At 66.5% G+C, this 20,416-nt stretch overlaps 2 protein-coding genes across 4 annotated transcripts; both read right to left on the bottom strand.

Moving 5' to 3' along the window:
• Positions 1–2,305: 2,305 nt before the first annotated feature.
• Positions 2,306–5,139, bottom strand: LOC118714806 (keratin-associated protein 4-12-like). The gene is made up of 2 exons (XM_045578810.1): positions 4,483–5,139; positions 2,306–2,512 (listed from the first exon to the last, which is right to left on the bottom strand). Exons 1-2 carry the CDS (start codon positions 5,137–5,139, stop codon positions 2,306–2,308), a joined length of 864 nt encoding a protein of 287 aa, XP_045434766.1.
• Positions 5,140–7,562: 2,423 nt separating this feature from the next.
• Positions 7,563–17,316, bottom strand: CSPG5 (chondroitin sulfate proteoglycan 5). Of its 3 annotated transcripts, none has more exons than XM_045578772.1 (8): positions 17,090–17,316; positions 15,546–15,833; positions 15,456–15,493; positions 15,153–15,285; positions 14,840–15,113; positions 10,811–10,999; positions 9,581–9,656; positions 7,563–8,047 (listed from the first exon to the last, which is right to left on the bottom strand). In XM_045578772.1, exons 1-8 carry the CDS (start codon positions 17,175–17,177, stop codon positions 7,886–7,888), a joined length of 1,248 nt encoding a protein of 415 aa, XP_045434728.1. In that variant the 5' UTR covers positions 17,178–17,316; the 3' UTR covers positions 7,563–7,885. The 3 variants fall into 3 exon arrangements, with proteins under 3 accessions (XP_045434728.1, XP_045434727.1, XP_045434729.1); XM_045578771.1 differs by having other exon boundaries at positions 15,456–15,498; positions 15,551–15,833; XM_045578773.1 differs by lacking the exon at positions 10,811–10,999 and having other exon boundaries at positions 15,456–15,498; positions 15,551–15,833.
• Positions 17,317–20,416: the final 3,100 nt, after the last annotated feature.

Genomic DNA, 20,416 nt, shown 5'->3' with positions numbered 1-20,416 from the left:
GTCCCCCGGCATTTTAAAAAAGTCCCGACGGAGCCGGCATTGGGGGCCCATGGGCACAGGGCCAGGTGCACCCAGCAGAGGGCAGCCTGCGCCCGGCACCTGGTGACCGCAGGGACCAGGCAGAGCAGTGGAGGAAGGGAGAGGGAGCTGGGGGGCTCTCCCGTCCAGAGCCTGCTCCCCTCAGGGATGTTCCCCCATTTCCAGCCCCCCTTCTCCCCCCACGGCCCCTCCTGCTCAGAGTGAAGCCTGGAGTCCTCTCCCGCCCCCTTTCCCACCCCAGTCCCACTGGCTTCTTGTTGCTGCTTTTCTTTCTCTTCCCACTGATTGTCAGAGAAACATGGATGGGTGCCTCCTGCAGACCAGGGCCCCAGCCGGGGACGAGCCTGCAACTGAGACAGGTGCCCTTGACCAGAATCACACGGGTGGGGGGGGGTCAGCAGGCCGGGGCCGCCCGCCGGTGATGGATGAGCTGGGCCGTCGTCCATCAGGGGAACAGACAGTCACGCCGGCCTGTCCCCGAGGAGGGAGCCTCAGCTAAGCGCTCCGGCCGCGAGATTCCAGCGGAGAAACCCTGGACCTGCCCGCTGCTCCGGGACAGACCCTCCAGGGCCGGAGGGTCCCAGCTCGATTCCGGCCATGGGCACGCACCTCCGTGGGGGCCCCTGCAGGAGGCAGCCCATCGGTGTGCTTCTCTCCATCTCCCTCTCCCTTCCACTCTCTCTAAAACCAGTGGAGACACCTGGGGGAGGATGAAGAAGGAGAAAACCAGAGCGGGCAGCACCGGCCTGGACGGCGACACCGGCCTCAGCGCCAGGCCGGGCGGGCAGCCCCGCGGCCACTCCTCCCTCCCGCTCCCCTCGGCCTCTCTGGGCCTCGGTTTCCCTCTAGGAAAATGTCCATGGAGGTGGGCTCTGGGGCTGCGTGAGTGGGCAGGGCAGCGCGAGGATAAACTCCGGACTCTACTGTGGGGCAGGGCGGAGTCATCAACACACCTTCCTTCCACCCTGACTTTCGGGGCTCTGGGATCCCCCAGGGATCCACAGCCGCCTGGGGGACGCCCCTGCACCAGCTGAGTGAGGCCAGCCCCCCCTCCACCCCACCCCCACCCCCGGGCCCTGGCATGGCCTCAGCAGACCTCATGGCTGGGTGCCGGGGGGGTCCCTGTGCTATCCCAAAGCCCAGGCCCCTCCTCCCCTGTGTTCCGGTCCCGGACTCTGAGCCCGTGAAAGTGCAGCCGGAGAATAAGAGCCCCTTGTCCGGCTCTGAGCCCTAATCCTCTTACATGTCAGCAGCGGAAGCGGCCGGGGGTGGGGGGCAGGCTCTCCGGTTTCCCTGCCAGCGTCCCCGGTCCCACGAGCTGGTGCCAGCCCAGCCCCTCCCCATGGGCCGGCGGCCGGCCAGCCCGCTGCACCGCTGTGTCACCGCTCAGGAGCTCCGGGCGGCGCTGGGCAGCCCCGGGCCCAAGCCCCCGGGCCTATAGGCAGCTCAGAGTCCCAGCGTCGCCCGGACGGCCTGACCCTGAGTCTGTCTCCCCACCACACACACACACACACACACACACACACACACCCGCCGAGCCCAGACAGTCCCTCCAGCAGTGAGGGGCCGCGCTGGGCGGTCCCGGGGTCCCTCGGGGCTCAGCCGCCCTCCAGGGAGCAGGAACGGAGCCCGGAGCTCAGCCCAGCCTGCCAGGGCCTCGCCATCCAAGAAGCGAGGGACAGGCACCTCCTGCCAGGCCAGAAGGGGGGGCCAGGTGCTGGGAGGAGGGCGGCCAGGCCCTCTCGGCAGCGCCCCCAGGAGGACGGTTCTCTGAGAACCTCACCGGGGCCGGGTGTCCGAGGGGCCAGTGCGGGGAGACGGGGCCAGGACCGCGGGGGCTGGCCCTCCACGGCGGTGGGCCACACGCTCTCTGGTCTCTCGTGGGCTTGGGGGTGACTGCCCTCGCGTGGACACGTGGACCCCAGAGCCAGGTGCTGTGCCTGGTGCTCGGCAGGCCCGGCCGCCATGGGGACCGGGAGGCCTCTTTCCTGTGGGAACGGCTCCGCTGGCAGCAGAGAGCAGGACGGCTCCCGGGCGGCCCTCCTGGCAGCCGCGCGGCCGCGGGCAGGAACCCAGGGCCCCGCGGCGCCCCTTTCGCCGGCTGAAGAACGGGGTGACCTTGTGGCCCGGAGAGCCGGCCGAGCAGGAAGCCCGTGTCACCCTCGAGAGGGGGAAGCAGCCACCAGAGTCCAGACAGCAGCGGCCGCGCCTCCGGCCAGCGGCCCAATTAGGCCAGCGGGCATTCCCACCGGGCGCTGGCCCAGCCTCAAAGCGCCGTGAGGGCCCGGCGGCGGCCGTGATGGATGCCGGCGGCCCGGGCGCCCCTGGCCTGGCTCGGGGACTCAATGAGGAGGAGGTGCCAGGGCAGCAGGCCAGCTCCCTCCCGCGGGGCAGGCACAGAGGGAGCCAGGCGCCTGGCAACAGGAGGCAAAGCCAAACACAGGGCGCCCTGGGACCTCTGCACAGGCTTCTCCTGAGAACCCCAAAACAGGGTGTCCTTGGGGCCCAGGTATGGTTCACCCCACAGGATCCCCACGGGCATGCAAAGGTGGCTCAGCCCTCTTCCAGGCCCAGGGCCATGGAGAAACTGCCTGTTCTCAAAAAACTACAGTCCTCCACCCCCCATCTATCCACCCACCCACCCACCCACCCATACACCCACCGATCCATCCACCCATCCACTCATCCATCCATCTGTCCATTCATCCACCCATCCATCCATCTATCCACCCATCCACCCACCCACTCATCCATCCACCCATCCACTCATCCATCCATCTGTCCATTCATCCACCCATCCACCCATCTATCCACCCATCCACCCACCCACTCACCCATCCACCCACCCACCCACCCACCCATCCATCCACCCATCCACCCACCCACTCATACATCCACCCATCCACACACCCATCCACCCATCCACTCACCCACCCATCCACCCATCCACTCACCCATCCACACACCCATCCACCCACCCATCCACCCACCCATCCACCCACCCATCCACTCATCCATCCATCTGTCCACTCACCCACCCATCCACCCATCCATCCACCCATCCACTCATCCATCCATCCATCCACCCATCTATCCATCCATCCACTCACCCATCCACACACCCATCCATCCACTCATCCATCCACCCATCCACTCACCCACCCATCCACCCACCCATCCACCCATCCACTCATCAATCCATCCAACAAAGACTGCACCTACTGGCTGTGCCTGGGGCCATAATTATGAATATAAATCTGCTCTACAAAAAACAACAACGATATTCTAAGGAGGTCAGACAGAACACAGTGACTCAATGATGGAAAGTCAGAGCAGCAGCCGATGGTGTGAGTGCTGAATCCCAGCTCTGACTCCCTCTGACCAGGCGGAGCCTGTGCAACCGGTCCTCGGTCCCTCTCTGGAGAGTGGGAGTAACGGAAGGAAGTGTCTGATGCAGACACAGGCATTCCCTTGTTCCTGGAGAACTAAAGCAACAAAAATTACAGACCAACACCTCTCAGGAGCTTAGAGGCAAAACCCTCAACAAAATATTAGCAAAGGCCCTCACCGGTGTGGCTCAGTGGATAGAGCGTCGGCCTTCGGACTGAAGGGTCCCAGGTTTGATTCTGGTCAAGAGCATATGCCTGGGTTGGGGGCTCAATCCCCAGTGTGGGGCATGCAGGAGGCAGCCAATCAATGATTCTCTCTCATCATGGATGTTTCTCTCTCCCTCTCCCTTCCTCTCTGAAATCATTAAAGATGTATTTTTAAAAACATAAAGAGAAAGTAAGAAAGAAAAGAACACGCCTTATTTACACAGACGGTCAACAGGGCACAGACCCTTCTCAGCGAGAGGACCCATCAGACAACGGGCTTTTCTCCCATGATGCCGAGGGCACGCCCCGTCAGTCTGTCCTTTCCTCAGAGACGCACACGGGGAGCTGTGGGGGGGGAGGCAGAGAGAAGGGCCGGGACCGTCATCGGAGAGCACCTCGGGCTGAGGGGCGCTCAGCGCTGGGATGGGGGGGGAGCCCATGGCTGAGCCCCCTCAGCCCAGGAAGCCCGGCTCCAGCAGGAGATGCCGGCACCGACAGACATCGGCAGATCCGATTGCAGCGCGTCGGCTCCTGCTCCGGCAGACTCCTGGCAGCGGCCGCCCACTCGTGAGCGGCAGGTCCCGTCCCACCCGTCCGGTCCCTGCGGCCTGTGCTGGAGGAGCCGAGCCGGCTCTGCTCTGTGTGTCCTAACTCCTGTGGGGAAGTCGAGGCTCGGAGCGAGCCGGGCGGCGGCCGGCCCGGGATCCCCACGCGCCTCAGCGCGACCCGCGGGGTGGCTCCTGGGTGAGGCCGGAGGGGCCTCCCCGGGAAAGCCGGTCTGTCCCCGCTGCAGAGAGAACAGGACGTCCTGAGCAAAGCACTGCCACCCTCTCCCCACCGCCCTCACGGACACAGCCGTCACGCACACGGCCCTCACGCACACGGCCAGCACGCACACGGCCCTCACGCACACGGCCAGCACGCACACGGCCCTCACGCACACGGCCGTCACGCACACGGCCCTCACGCACACGGCCGTCACGCACACGGCCCTCACGCACACGGGCCTCACGCACACGGCCCTCACGCACACGGGCCTCACGCACACGGCCCTCACGCACACGGCCGTCACACACACGGCCCTCACCCACACGGCCCTCACGCACACGGCCCTCACGCACACGGCCGTCACACACACGGCCCTCACGCACACGGGCCTCACGCACACGGCCGTCACACACACGGCCCTCACGCACACGACCATCAGGCACACGGCCGTCACACACACGGCCCTCACGCACACGGCCGTCACACACACGGCCCTCACCCACACGGCCCTCACGCACACGGGCCTCACGCACACGGCCGTCACACACACGGCCCTCACGCACACGGCCCTCACGCACACGGCCGTCACCCACACGGCCGTCACGCACACGGCCCTCACGCACACGGCCCTCACGCACACGGCCGTCACGCACACGGCCAGCACGCACACGGCCCTCACGCACACGGCCCTCACGCACACGGCCCTCACGCACACGGCCCTCACGCACACGACCATCAGGCACGCACACGGCCAGCACGCACACGGCCAGCATGCACACGGCCCTCACGCACACGGCCCTCACCCACACGGCCCTCACCCACACGGCCCTCACGCACACGGCCCTCACCCACACGGCCCTCACGCACACGGCCCTCACGCACACGGGCCTCACGCACACGGGCCTCACGCACACGGGCCTCACGCACACGGCCCTCACGCACACAGCCAGCACGCACACGGCCCTCACACACACGGCCCTCACGCACACGGCCGTCACGCACACGGCCCTCACACACACGGCCGTCACACACACCGCCCTCACGCACACGGCCAGCACGCACACGGCCCTCACGCACACGGCCCTCACCCACACGGCCCTCACCCACACGGCCCTCACACACACGGCCTTCACGCACACGGCCCTCACCCACACGGCCAGCACGCACACGGCCCTCACGCACACGGCCCTCACCCACACGGCCCTCACGCACACGGGCCTCATGCACACCGCCCTCATGCACACGGCCCTCACGGACATAGCCGTCACCCACATGGCCCTCACGCACATGGCCCTCATGCACACGGCTGTCACACACACCGCCCTCACACACACGGCCGTCACGCACACGGCCGTCACACACACGGCCGTCACGCACACGGCCCTCACACACACAGCCGTCACACACACGGCCCTCACACACACGGCCGTCACGCACACGGCCCTCACACACACGGCCGTCACACACACGGCCCTCATGCACACGGCCCTCACACACACGGCCAGCACGCACACGGCCGTCACCCACACGACCATCAGGCACGCAGCCCTCACGCACACGGCCGTCACGCACACGGCCCTCACCCACACGGCCCTCACGCACACGGGCCTCACGCACACGGCCCTCACGCACACGGCCCTCACGCACACGGGCCTCACGCACACGGGCCTCACGCACACGGCCAGCACGCACACGGGCCTCACGCACACGGCCCTCACCCACACGGCCAGCACGCACACGGCCGTCACACACACGACCATCAGGCACGCACACGGCCGTCACGCACACGACCATCAGGCACGCACACGGCCAGCACGCACACGGCCGTCACGCACACGACCATCAGGCACGCACACGGCCAGCACGCACACGGCCGTCACGCACACGACCATCAGGCACGCACACGGCCAGCACGCACACGGCCGTCACGCACACGACCATCAGGCACGCACACGGCCAGCACGCACACGGCCGTCACGCACACGACCATCAGGCACGCGGCCCTCACACACACGGCCGGACCCAGCACTCTACACACAGCCCTGGGTCCACAGCAGAGAGTGGACGGGGCCACAGCACCAGTAGGGCCACCAGGAAGGTGCCTAGAGGCACACAGAGGCCTGTGTCAGCTGTCCCTCCCGCAGCCTGTCCCTGGAGCGTGACTGTCCTGTCTCATCCAGCTGGAGGGCCTGGCCCAGCACGGCCCTGGCCGTTTGCACGCTGAATGAATAGCTAAGAAAGCAGGAACGAGGAGTCTGCCTCCTCCTTCCTTCGTTACATTTCATTTTAAAATATTTCTATTGATTTCAGAGAGGAAGTGAGAGGGAGACACAGAGACATCACTGACGAGAGAGAGTCACTGGTCGGCTGCCTCCTGGATCAAACCGAGGACCAGAGTGTGTGTCCTGACCAGGAATGGAACAGTGACCTCCTGGCTCATAGGTCAACATTCAACCACTGAGCCACACCAGTCGGGGTACTTCCTTGGTTTTACAGAGAAGGAGAGGGAGGGGGAGAGAGACATCAATGTGTTGCTCTGCTTCCTCGGCGTTCATTGGTTGATCTTGGATACGCCCTGGCTGGGGATGGAACTGGCAGGCCTGGTGAGTAGGACGAAGCGCTGACCAGGGCCGAGAGTGAGCTTGGTAGTTGGAGCTACAGACCAAACTGGCCGAGTCTGTGACCCCCGAGCCGTGTGCTGAAGCCCTAACCCCAACGTGATGGTGGGGAGACAGGCCAGTGGGGTAAGTGAGGTCATCATGGTGGGACCTAACCCAACAGGGCTGTGTCCTTATCGGAAGAGAAACACAGATTTATCTCTCTCTCCCTCTCCCTCTCTCTGTCTTTCTGTCTGTCTCTCATGCACAGAGAAAACGCTGCACGAGGACACAGAGAGACGACGGCTCTTTGCAAGCAGGAGAGGCCTCGCCGGAGACCAGCTCTGTCGGCACCTGGACGGTGGGCCTGCCGCCTCCGGAACGCAGAGGGGCAGGCCCACCGCTCCGGCTCCAGGCCTGTGGGGTCCGTGCCGGAGCGAGCAGACACCTCTGACACCGTCTCTGGGACTCGCACGTCTGCAGACACACCCGCCCCCTGGGAGACGAGAATTCAACTCGGGCGGACGAGGACGGGGAGGGAGCGGACATGGGATGCCAGGAGGACGGCTTTTTAAAAAGTTTTATTTCAAGAACGGTTGTTGTGTTTATTGGCATTTCAAAAAAAGGTGGGCCCGAGTACAAAAAGAAAAAGTCAGCTGGATGACAGCGGAGGCTTAGAAACCACAGCGGCAGAAGCAATGGACGGACAGACGCACAGACACCCCCACGGACGCGGCTCTGCTCGGCCCGCGGCCCGCGGTCTCCCTCCCGGACAACACACACGAAGCATGCCATGAGACAGAAAAGGAAAAGCTGGACGCACAGCTACCGAGGGCGCCCTGGCCCCTCCTCGCCGCCCGCCCCCCCTCCTCGCCACCCGCCCCCTCAGGTCAGGTTGTTCTGCAGGCAGTTGGGCTCCAGCTGGGCCGGGTCCCTGCGGCCGCCCTCCAGCTTGGGCGACAGGGAGTTCTGGGCCAGGAAGGGCTCCTCCTCCTTCAGGCAGGACTTGAGGACCTCCTGGATCTTGTGGGGGGCGCTGGGGTCGTCCTGCAAGAGGCACAGAGGTGAGGGTGGGGCAGGGCAGAGACGGAAGGCGGGAGAGGACCGAGGGACCTTGGCGGGAGACAGGCTCGCAAACACTGTTCTCTCTTCCTTTGTAAAAAGATCTGTTTGTACTGATGTCAGAGGGGAAGGGAGAGGGAGAGAGGAACGTCAATGATGAGAGAGAATCAGGGACCGGCTGCCTCCCGCAGGCCCCCCGCTGGGGGTGGGGTAGGAAGGAAGGCTGGACCAGGACAGGGGCCCGTCAGGCAAGGGGCTGGGTGAGGGGGTGGAGCCCCCATGAGGAGCAGCCCCATTGCCCGCAGGGGCCTGCATCCTTGGGCCGCCCTCTCCTCGGCTCTGATGCCAGCCTTGAACCTGGGAGTCTCTCGGTGCGGCCCACCTCCTGGAGCCCGTTCCTCCTCCACCGTCACCTCCATTAACTCCGTTCCTCTCCCCTCCGTGCCACCCCACCCCCAGCCACTTCTCAGGGCTGGTGAAGGACTCATCCCTCATTCTCTCCCCCCCCCCCCCGAGCTGCCCCCTCCCCAGACTAGAACCCGGGACAGCGGCCATATCCGAGCGCCTGGCAGCTGTGAGGGCGGAGCAGCCTGGAAGCTCCGTGGAGGCCCCGCGAGCCGGGCTCTGTGGTCCTGGTCGCCTCCGGCCCGGCTCCATCCGGTGAGCCCACTGGAGCCTCCGCCCCGGGCACGGAGCTCCCGGCGCGGAGTTCCAGGATTGGGTGGCCGCTGTTGTACTTTCTTTCCTTTTAATTTTTTAAAATATATTTTTAAATTGCTTTCAGAGAAGAAGGGAAGAGGGAGAGAGGATCATGGATGGGCTGCCTCCTGCACAACCCCCACTGGGTATCGAGCCCACAACCCGGGCCTGTGCCCTTGGCTGGAATCAAACCCAGGACCCTTCAGCCTGCAGGACGGCGCTCTGTCCACTGAGCCGCACCGGCCAGGGCCTGCTCCCTTGGGACCTGCCTCCGACAGGGCCTGGTCTCTGCCTGGGAGCCCAGCGCGCACAGAGGGCAGGGTCTTTGGAGGAGTCGGTGGGGAGGTGTCCTGGGTTTCAGCTGGTGTTTGTCGGGCCCAGACCCATGGCCCCCGCTGCCCTCACCATGGCCTAGAGGTCTGCCGGGACTTAAGGTCCCGGAACTGTGTCAGACGTGTGTCCAGCCCCCCAAAGGGCCGCCTTCCTGGCTTCAGTGACCCCCAGGGACCCCGCAAGGAAGGCCGAGCTTCCTGCTCGGCAGAAAGAGCGGGAGGACCCCTCTACACCCCGCAGCTCTGCGAGCCGGGGAGAGATGTGCCATCCAGCCCCCCTTCCCACGCCCACGGCTCCCCACCCCAACCCCGTCCCGGCCGCCCCCTGGGGACCCGGGAGCTGAGGGGGCTCTGCACGCGGAGACACTCGCAGGCCCAGCAGGCTGAGCACACACGGGGAGGGAGGCCTGAGGGAGGTCAGGGGAGCGAGAGGCGGGGTGGGTGCGGGGTGCGGGTGGGGAGCGGGCAGAGGCGGGCGGGTCCTTACGTTCGGGTGCGAGCCCTCGGCGATGGTGGACAGGGAGAAGTTGTCATTGTGGAGCTCGGACGGGGTCCGGAATTTGCTGGAGTGACAGAGAGAGGAGGCGCACGTGAGGGAGTGACGGGGCAAACGCAGAGGAAGCTCAGGGCCCCCGGTGGCACCTCGGCAGCCACGGAGGCCGGGACAGACGCCCGGCTGTTCGCACGCCACCGAGTGAGACGCCTGCCGCTGTTAATCTTTACTTTTCAAATATGTTCCTATCGGCTTCAGAGGGAAGGGAGGAGGAGGGAGAGAGAAACACCCGTGAGGAGAGAATCATGGATCGGCTGCCTCCTGCACGCCCCACACTGGGGATTAAGCCCACAACCCAGGCGTGTGCCCTGACCGGGAATCGAACCTGGGACCCTTGGATCCGCAGGCTGACGCTCTATCTGAGCAGCCTCTGGGGGGATGGGTGGGAGACAAATGGGCTGTACGGCGGCAGAGCGCACGGCGCAGCCTCTGCCGGATTCCGGCACTTTCTGTGAGGGAATGGTGATGCCCGGAGGGTCTTTTGTGTGAAAACACAACTGGGGCCCAGCCGCATGGCTCAGGGGTGAGCATCGACCTGTGAACCAGGAGGTCAGGGCTTGATTCCTGGTCAGGGCACAGGCTTGGTTTCCTGCTCATCTCTAGTGGGAGATGTGCAGGAGGCAGCCAATCCATGATTCTTTCTCTCTCATCATTGATGCTTCTCTCTCTCTCCCTCTCCCTTCTTCTCTGAAATCAATAAAAATATATTTAAAAACACACACAAACCAAAACCCGTTTGGCTCAGGGGATAGAGCGTCGGCCTGCTGACTGAGGGGTCCCATATTTGATTCCGGTCAAGGGCATGTACCTTGGTTGTGGGCACGTCCCCAGTGGGGGGGGGGGGTTTGCAAGAGGCAGCTGATCAATGCTTCTCTCTCATCGATGTTTTTAACTCTTTATCCCTCTCACTTCCTCTCTGTAAAAAATCAATTAAAAAAAAATATATATATGATTCTCCCTCATCATTGATGTTTCTATCTCTGTCCCCTTCTCTCTTCCTCTCCGAAATCAAATCTCTTAAACACACACACACACACACACACACACACACACACACACAGAGCTGGGGGTGGAACCGGTCCTGGAACCCTGCGGAGAACATGTGGGTCAGGAGGAGGGTGGCCGTTGGCCGGGCGGCGGGGCGGCAGGCGGGCGCGCACTCACTGGGTCCGGCGCAGCTTGGTGTTCTCGGTGCGGAGCAGGTAGAGCTTCTTGGCGAAGAACACGGTCATCATGAAGAGCAGGAGCAGCACCAGGGCGGCTGCGCCCACGGCCACGCACATCACCTGGAAGTCGGTGATGACGGACTCGCAGCGCGTGCCCTTGTGCCAGATGTAGTCCTGGGTGTTGCACCTGCAGCAGCCAGCGGGGGAGATGGGCGGTGGGCGGGGGCCCTGTCAGGGCGAGGCCTGGCCTCCGATGGCACTTCCTCCCGCTGGGTCCCGGGACCGGCCGCCCGCCCGCCCGGGAGCTGGGCTGACCTCACGGCTGACATTCCGGCCGCCCATCACCACCCGGGCTGAGGGTCAGGCTGCTGTGGGGTCCATGGCACCAAGGGAACCAGAGCCCGAGACACTGAAGGACTGGCCGTTTGCTGACTGTGAGGGTCAGGAGCAAAGGGAGCTTGGCCCCCCACCCCTAACCCCACCCCCCACCCCGCTGGACCAGCTCAGCAGCCGCCCGCCCCGGGTCCGGGTGAAAGAAGGAGAAACGCGAGTTGCATGGGATCCCAGGCCACAAAGTCATAGGACCCGCCCAGCTCTGCAGCCCCGTCTGGCTCCTGGGGCGAACCAGACCCTGACGGGCAGACGGACAAGGGCATCCTTCTCCCCTCTCTGCCCCCGCCGTGAGAACCCCAGGAGAGCGTGAGAACCGCCCCGGGGGCTCCTCTTTTGTGGAGTGACTTTCCCCTGCCCTTGGGGACATTCCCAGGCTCCGGCTCTCCCAATGACATTGCCGTTTCCATGGGAACCAGGCTGCTTCAAAGAGGCAAGATGGGGAAGGAGACAGAGGCAGGCAAAGCAGGGAGGACGGGAGCCTCCGGGTGAGCAGTGAGGACCGGCCGTGCCACACCCAGAGGGAGCGGGGTGGGGGCATGGCTAACGGGGATTCCTTCCCTCCCCGCCGGGCGCAGGAGGCTCGTGGTGCTAGCCGCCGCTGGGAGAAGTCCCGCCCGCCCGGCCGCCCGGCCTCCGCAGCCGCGGAGCAGAGACAAAGGCCGGTCTGCAGCTGCAGCTCAGCAGCCTCCTGTGCGCGGAATGCAAAACCGCTCGCTCCCGCCTCAGCCGACCGCGTGCGCAGCGGCGAGGGGGCTCAGCCTGGGGCCCTGGTGGCCGTGACCCTGCGGAGGGAGGACCCTGGGAGGAGCCGTGGCCACACAGCCACACCAGGCCGGGAAGGGACCAGGGGGCACCGAGAGCTCCGGGTGCCGGGGATTGCACAGAGACCCCCACCTCCCGCTAGATCCATCGCTGTGGTCTCCCCAGTGACCTCCAGGAGCAAACCCCAAGCTGCTCCCGTTCCTGTGGCCCTCAGCCAGCCACACGGCCTGGCCACCGTTCTTTCTTTCCTTTTTTTGTATGTTTTAAACATATTTTTATCCATTTCAAAGAGAGGAAGGGAGAGAGAGAAATGTCCATGATGAGAGAGAATCATGGATCGGCTGCCTCCTTTAGGCCTGGGATCGAGCCCTCAACCCGGGAATCCAGCTGTGACCTCCTGGTTCCTAGGTCGACGCTCAGCCACGGAGCCACGCGGCCGGGCCACCATTGTTCCGTGGTCACAGCTGCTCCCCTGGCCGTGGCTGGTAACTCCGCTCAGAAGGTGTGGACACACCCTCCCAGAGTGACGCGAGCGCCATGACCACGTGCGGGAAACACCTTCTCGGGAAGGAACCGGACGCCAAGGTTTAGAGCCAACGGCACAACATCCATGCTTTCTACCTGCCACTCTGCTGCCAGAGTGCCGAGACCTAAGGGATCTGCATTCCTCACACGCCTCCACGGAGACCACGGAGAGATGCGCTGGGAATGACTCTTAAAGGGGCATCCAGGCCCTGGCCGGTGCGGCTCAGTGGATAGAGCGCCGGCCTGCGGACTGAAGGGTCCCGGGTTCGATTCTGGTCAGGGCACATGACCTGGTTGTGGGTTCGATCCCTAGTTTGGGGGTGGGGTGGCATGTAGAAGGCAGCCCATCAATGATTCTCTGTCACCACTGATGTTTCTCTCCCTCTCCCTCTCCCTTCCTCTTGGAAATCAATAAGATGTATTTTTATTTATTTTATTTTATTATTTTTAAAAAAATATATTTTATTGATTTTTCACAGAGAGGAAGAGAGAGGGACAGAGTTAGAAACATCAATGAGAGAGAATCATCAATCAACTGCTTCCTGCACACCCCCTACCGGGGATGTGCCCGCAACCAAGGTACATGCCCTTGGCCGGAATCGAACCTGGGACCCTTCAGTCCGCAGGCCGAGGCTCTGTCCATGGAGCCGCACCGCTTTCGGTGATAAGATGTATTTTTAAAAGGACACCCTCCTGTGGAAACACCCTCGCCAGGACCGAATGAAACGGTCTCCGCGGAGCCCGAGGCTCTGCCCGGCTCGGCCTGGAGAGGCAGAGGCAGCCCGCCAGCCACATGGCCGGCTCCCTCGCAGGCTCCCCTCCCTGGGAGGGCGGGACCAGAATCCCAGAGGCACCGGGTGCTGCAGGCCACGTCCTCACAGCACCGGCTCTGTCTTCTCTGGACGGGGGTTCCCAGTCAAACCCCGCCCCTCTGTCACCCGGGAGGCCTCTCGGCTGGCTGCTCCCTGGCTGGTCTGGCCCAGTGAGAAGGGCCTCCTTCTGATGGGACCCCCCCTCCACCCGACTCGGCCCTGCAGGTGGCTCAGAGGCGTGGTCTGCAGTGTCTCTCTTTGCTGGTGTAGACACAACTCCCCAAAAACTCTTCAAGCCAGCAAAGGCCCCACTCCGAAATCCTCCCCTTCTCTGCCTCCACTTAAATGTATATTTATTGGTTTCAGAGAGGAAGGAAGAGGGAGAGAAAGATAGAAACATCCAGGATGGCAGAGAACCATTGATCGGCTGCCTCCCGTATGCCCCCTCCTGGGAATCGAGCCCGTAACCCAGGCCTGTGCCCTTGACCCAAATTGAACCCGGGGCCCTTTGGTCCACAGGCCGACGCTCTACCCACTGGGCCACACGGGCCAGGGCCCTTTTGCCTGCAGAGTCAGTGGCTGGGTCAGGGGCACAGCCCTTAGAGGAAACACAAACCTCATCCTGAGGAGCCTCCCCCGGGGACAGGGCCGCGGGCGCTGCTCAGGCTGGACAGCTCTTCCCGGGGGCCGGGGAGCTGGGCTGGGCCTCGGCCCGGGAACTGGGCCTGGGCTGGGCCTGGGCTGGGTCCCCCTCACACACACACCCAGAGCTCAGCCCAGCTCCTGGGCTCCCGCCGGCCCCCCCTCACCTGTAGAGGGCCCCCCTCACCTGCAGAGGGCCCCCCCTCACCTGCAGAGGGCACCCCTCACCTGCAGGGCCCCCTTCACCTGCAGGGCCCCACTCACCTGCAGAGGGCCCCCTTCACCTGCAGGGCCCCCCTCACCTGCAGAGGGCCCCCCTCACCTGCAGAGGGCACCCCTCACCCCCTCACCTGCAGGGCCCCCTCATCCTCTCACCTGCAGAGGGCCCCCCCTCACCTGCAGGACCCCCCTCACCTTCAGAGGGCACCCCTCACCCCCTCACCTGCAGGGCCCCCTCACCTGCAGAGCCCTCTCACCCTCTCACCTGCAGGGCCCCCTCACCTGCAGAGGGCACCCCTCACCCCCTCACCTGCAGGGCCCCCTCACCCCCTCACCTGCAGAGGGCACCCCTCAGCCCCTCACCTGCAGGGTCCCCTCACCTGCAGGGCCCCCTCACCTGCAGGGCCCCCTCACCCCCTCACCTGCAGGGCCCCCTCACCTGCAGGGCCCCCTCACCCCCTCACCTGCAGGGCCCCCTCACCCCCTCACCTGCAGGGCCCCCTCACCTGCAGGGCCCCCTCACCTGCAGGGCCCCCTCACCCCCTCACCTGCAGGGCCCCCCTCACCTGCAGGGCCTCCTCACCTGCAGGGCCCCCTCACCCCCTCACCTGCAGAGGGCCCCCCTCACCTGCAGAGGGCCCCCCTCACCCCCTCACCTGCAGGGCCCCCCTCACCTGCAGAGGGCGCCGATGCCCTCCACCTGGTAGCACTGGCCGCCGTTGTGGCAGTAGCTGGGCAGCAGGTCGCACACGGAGCGGCAGGAGCTGTTGTGCCGCACGAAGCCGCTGCGGCAGGCGGTGCCGTTCTCGCCGGCGGCCGGGTCCCGGGCCGGCTCCCCCGGGCGCGGCCGGAGGGCGATGCCGCCGCCGGGGGCCGGGCCCGGGGGGCGCGGGGGGACGGCGTGCCACCAGCCGGGGGGCGGCCCGGTGCCGGGCCCGGGCGCCGGGCGGGTGCCCCCCAGGTCCGCACCCTCCGCGTCCGCGTCCGCGCCCTCCCCGTCCCCGTCCCCGTCCTCGTCCAGGTCGTCGTAGAAGGACGTGGTCGGGTAGAAGTCGGACTCGTCGAAGGGGGTGAAGTCGTCGTAGAGGTCCAGCAGGCTCCAGGAGGGCGTCTCGGCCGCGAAGTCCGCCTCCGGGCGGCGCTCCGGCCCCCCGCCGTCCGGCCCCTCCAGGTCGTCCACGTCCAGGACCGCGGGCCCCGGGCGGCGCTCCGGGGGGCCCCGCGGCGGGGACGTGGGCTCCGGCCCCGCGGGCTGCGGGGAGCCGCCGCCCAGGCCCAGCCACTCCTCCGCCGCGTCCTCCGCGGGGCCGGGGCCGGGGCCGGGGCCCGGGGCCTCAGGCGGGGCGGGCGGCAGGGATGGCCGCCCGGGGGCCGCGGCCGGGGGCGTGGCGGGCGGGGCCTGCGTGTCCCCGCTGCCCGCCTCCGCGGGCCCCGCGCCCAGGCCCGGGCCGTCGGCCTCCCAGGCGGTGCCCGTCACGGCCGAGGCCTCCAGCGCGTCCTCCGGGCCCGCCCCGGGGCCCCCCGCGGCCTCCGCCGTCCAGGCCTCCGCCGCCCCGGCTCCGGGCGGGCCCGCCGGCGCCCGCGTGGCGTTGGCTCGCGGCTCCCACGCGGGGGTGGTCGGTGCGGGCTCGTCCACGTCCACGGCCACGGCGCTGCCCGCCTCGCGCGCTGCGGGCAGAGGCGGCGTCAGGGACCCGCCTTTAGGCCCCGTCCCGCCCCGCCCGGCTGTCCTCCGGCCCCACGCGAGGCCTCACCTGTGAGCCTGCCCGCCCCGCCCCGCCCCGCCCCCGGCGCACATCCCGCCAGGCTTCCCGGCCAGGCCCCGCGCCCGCATGACACGCAGGCTGGCCAGGCCCCGCCAAGGCTGCCCTGGAATGGATCTTGCCCGGAGTTCACACCCCAGACCCCGCCCCGAGCTCACACCCAGGCCCCGCCCACCCAGACCCGCCCCGAGCTAACACCCAGGCCCCGCCCCCCAGACCCCGCCCCGAGCTCTCACCCAGGCCCCGCCCACCCAGACCCGCCCCGAGCTCACCTCAGGACACGCCCACCCCAGACCCCGCACCGAACTCACACCAGGCCCCGCCCACTCCAGACCCCGCCCCGAACTCACACCAGGCCCCGCCCACCCAGACCCGCCCCAGCTCTCACCCAGGCCCCGCCCACCCAGACCCCGCCCCGAGCTCTCACCCAGGCCCCGCCCACCCAGACCCCGCCCCGAGCTCTCACCAGGCCCCGCACACCCAGACCCGCCCCAGCTCACCTCAGGCCACGCCCACCCCAGACCCCGCCCCGAGCTCTCACCCAGGCCCCGCCCACCCAGACCCGCCCCGAGCTCACCCCAGGCCCCGCCCACACCGACCCCGCCCCGAACTCACGCCCAGGCCACGCCCACCCAGGCCACTCCCAAGCGCATCCTCAAGGCCCCATCCTGAGCTTGCACCTTCAGAGCCTGGCCCGCCCGAGGCCCCGCCCACTTCTCAAGGCCCCGCCCAGGTGCACACCTCCAGGGCCCCGCCCACCAGGCACCACCCCAATGCACACCCCAGGGCCCCGCCCACCCCAGGGCCACCCCTGAACTGGCACCCTCAGGGTCCCCTCCTCACCCCCCTCACCCCCCAGGCCCCGCTCTGAACTCGCACCCTCCCGCACCCCTTGCACCTCGAAGTCCGGCGCTAAGTCTCAGCCTCAGGGCCGGCCCCCGCCCCTCCGCAGCCGGCACCGAGGCCCACACACCCAGTGGGGCCGCACCCACGCTCCGGCCTCCCTGGGCGCACCTCTCGCACCCCGGCCCCGGCCCCGCGCGGCTGCAGGCCAGGCGCTGCCCCGCCCCCGGCCTCCCGCTCGGGGACCTGCTGCGCCCAGGCCGAGGCCGGGTCCCGGCTCCCGGAGGACGAGCCCCGGGTCCGGGCAGCGGTACCTACCCGGCGCGGCCCCGGCCAGCACCAGCGCGGCCGCCAGGAGCAGCAGCGGCGGCCCCCGGCCCGGGCCCCCGGCCCCGGCGCGGCCCATGGCGCGGCCCCGGCGCTGCCCGCGGTCCGTCCCGCTCGCTGGCCTCCGCTCCGCCGCCGCGCTGCCCGCGGACTGACTGCGGCGTCTCAGCCCGCGATGGGCAGCGCGAGGAGCCGCATGCCGCTCCCGTGCCCGCCGCCCGCCGCGCCTCCCGCCGCCGCCCCGCTCGCGCCGCCCCGCCCCGCCGCCGCCCGCCCGCACGGCGGTGACGCGCTCCGCCGCCGCGGGGACGGACAGACCGGCGGCCCGGACACTCGGACGCGGGTGGGGCGGCCGGCAGGTGCGCGGCGCTGGCGCGGCCTCACCGCGAGGAGCACGCCCGCCCGCCTGCCACCCCGCGCGGCCCGGAGGCGGGGGCTGGAGGCGGGGGCCGCGCCGCAGATCGGGGCGGGGCCGAGGGCCGCAGGGCGGGAGCCCGAGCCGCACGAACCGGCGCAGGGCGCCTCCGGGATGTCTGCCCACCTCGTGCTGGGCGGAGAGCGGAAAGGTCCGGGTCTCCGGGTGCCCAGGAGGGCGGCCGGGCGGGCGCGGCGGCGGCTCTAAGCGGATCAGCCTAATCCTCCGAGGCGCTCAGCCCGGGAGGGCGGCCGGGGCCGGGAGGCCTCCCTGGGGCCGCCGCGCCTCCCCGGGGAGGGCCTTCCCTCCGGAAGCATCGCCCCACGGGCCGGGCACCGGCTCAGGTTCCGGGGGCTGCGGGCGCCAGGCCAGGCATCCGTCCGCCCGGACACTCACCCCGCAGCCCTGCGGGCCGGGCAGTGGCCACCTGCCTCTCAGTTTATCACCTCCTGGTCACTGACCCCGGGATACCTGGGTCACAGCCGAGCACCTGTTACTGAGACGCTCCGGTCTGTCCCCGGGGAGCCGCATCCTCCCGGTGACTAAGGAGATTCAGCGCTGGGATGGGGTTACCTCGCTCAGACCGGTGTCTCACTGGACCCCCTGCTGCTGCAGGCTTCCTCCTCCTGGTCCGCCTGCAAGCCCGCACCGGGCGCTCAGCTCCAGCCCTCCCCGCCAAGCCGCCCCGGCCTGCCCCTGCCCGGCAGACCACCATGCCTCACTCCAGCGAGCAGGGCGGGCGGAGGGAGGGCCCGGGGCTGGAGGAGGCACAGGTGGGTGAAGGCAACAGCCACACTCCGCCCAGATCCATGGTCTCTGGAGCTTCTTGCAAAGGGAGTTTTTTTTTTTTGTTTTTTTTTTTTTACTTATTGAATATATTGGGGTGAAATTGGTTAATAAAATTACATAGGTTCCAGGTATACGATTCCATGTCATCTGTATATTGTGCGTTCACTACCCAAAGTCACGTCTCTTCCATCACCTTCCTTCCCCCTTTCCTCTCGCCCCCCCACCCCCTTCGCCCTGGTAATCACCATCCTGTTCCTGAGGCTTTTCCCATAACCCCTCACCTCCTCCAGCCAGGCCCTCACACCCTCCGCTGGCCGTTGTCCCTCCTTTGTCCACCTCTATTTGGTTTGTTTAGGTCCCACAGACGTGACATCACAGGGTATTTTTCCTTTGACTTCATACTGCCTCTGGGGACAGCACATGCAGGACAGGAAGACGACCTTCTCTGAGCGGAGGCTGAGGAGGGCTTCCGGCAGGCGGCTCCCGTCTCCTCGACTCGGGTGATTGGGGGGGGGGGGTGCACATGCCTGCGGGCTGCCTCCTTCCTGTGCTGGAGCAGCCTCGTGGACGGGCCGTGGCCGTCTGCAACATCACAAACGTCTGGAGTCCCTACTCCACCTTCCTTAAAACCCCGACCTACTCCCGCTCCTCACTTCACTGATTTCGTTAAGATAAACAGGCGCCCGGCATATATATAGGGCACGCCTCCTTCCGGAGCCAGCCCCTTCCCTTCCTGGGGACAGGTTCTGCTACGACTTCCATTTTGGGATTTTTAAATCAACTATTGCCACTCCGTTCCACTTTGATCCTCCCTGGCAGGTGCCAGCAGCAGCTCAGAACGAAGGGCAGCACCCTGGCTGGGCGGACGGGAGGAGCAGCCTCAGCCTCCGGGGTGCAAGGCCGTGGAGAGCCGGGGACCTGGGACGGATGGGCCGTTTTCTCTGGGCACAGGCCGGGGCAGCCTGGGGAAGGGGTGAGAAGGTACAGGAACTGGATGGGAAAGAAAAGGAGATGGTCTCCAAGACCCACCACGTCCCCACGCCCCCGTCCCCGCATTGGGGCACCAGGGATGCCTTGTGAGGCAACACTTCTGCGCCCCTGAGGCTCTTACTGGGTTTGGCCACCTGCCCCAGCACCAAGGCCCATTGCCATGGCGACGGCCAGCTTCCCTGTGTAGACACCCCTGGCTTCCCGGGGCGGCGGTCCGGCTCCAGCTGCCAAGGCTGGGCCATGCTGCAGGCCGCACAGGAAGACGTGGCTCCTGCGTGAAGCCTCCGGAGCAACCACGAACACCTGAGTGCTCTCCTGGGGTCTGACTCGCCTCATTGCTAACCGCGTACACATCTTGCCGATGGGCACACCCTCCTGTGGGAAGGCCTGGACTAAGCTTTCGACTTCACGCCTTTTTGTTACCATGTCTCAGTTTCACAAGAGGCTTCAGGATGTAGAGGGCCTCACTCAGAAGATGGGGGTTCTGTCCCTTTTCCTACAGCACCCCCCTCCCCCCCCACTGGGGCAGGTAGGAGTTAATGCTGTGATTGCCAAGTCCCGAGGACATCCGAGATCCGTGGCCAGCAAACTGCAGCTCACAAACCACATGCGGCTCTTTGGCCCCTTGAGTGTTCTACGCCACTTTGTCAAAACAGACTCGCCCAGGCCGAAAACCGACTTCTGCGCATGGGCCACCAAGTTTCAATCGCACTGTATGTGCGCCCGCGGTATTTTGTGGAAGAGCCACTCTAAAAGGGCCGAAGAGCCGCATGTGACTCTCGAGCTGTGGTTTGCTGACCAGGGACCTAGATCAACAGGAAGGGTATCTGAGCAGCCTCTCATGGCAGTGTGCTGGGCAGAAGCCTGGCCTGGGCTGCAGGGCAGGGGGCTGTGACCAAATGGTGCTGGGCATGAGCCTCTGTCAACCACTTGCCAGGAAGAAAGGGGGAGCAAGGGTCAGGACCCTGGTTCAAGGCTGACCCCTGGCCCCTGCTGCAGGCACTCTGGACGCTCAGCTGCTCTCAGCCCAGGAAAGGACCCCCACCCCCCGGAGACACCAGACTTCGCCACGGTGGCAAAGCCCCTGGTCCCCACAGCCCCGGCCACTCCAGCGGGCTGCCACG

Source organism: Pipistrellus kuhlii, unplaced genomic scaffold (genome assembly GCF_014108245.1).
Source record: "Pipistrellus kuhlii isolate mPipKuh1 unplaced genomic scaffold, mPipKuh1.p scaffold_m20_p_103, whole genome shotgun sequence".
Classification (NCBI taxonomy): domain Eukaryota; kingdom Metazoa; phylum Chordata; class Mammalia; order Chiroptera; family Vespertilionidae; genus Pipistrellus; species Pipistrellus kuhlii.
This window is presented reverse-complemented; position numbering and strand designations above follow the sequence as displayed.

Bases quoted from the DNA above. Each gene is read 5' to 3' on its own strand.
- LOC118714806 (XM_045578810.1), bottom strand. From the start codon at position 5,139: ATGGTCGTGTGCGTGAGGGCCGTGTGCGTGAGGGCCGTGTGCGTGAGG. The intron at 2,513-4,482 runs GTGAGGGCGGTG...TGGGGTTCTCAG, and splicing joins TGTGCGTGACGGCTGTGTCC to GAGAAGCCTGTGCAGAGGTC.
- CSPG5 (XM_045578772.1), bottom strand. From the start codon at position 17,177: ATGGGCCGCGCCGGGGCCGGGGGCCCGGGCCGGGGGCCGCCGCTGCTG. The intron at 15,494-15,545 runs CGGCCGCGGCCC...GCCTGAGGCCCC, and splicing joins GGCCCCGCCCGCCACGCCCC to GGGCCCCGGCCCCGGCCCCG. The intron at 15,286-15,455 runs CGGAGGAGTGGC...GAGGCGGACTTC, and splicing joins CGGCCCCGCGGAGGACGCGG to GCGGCCGAGACGCCCTCCTG.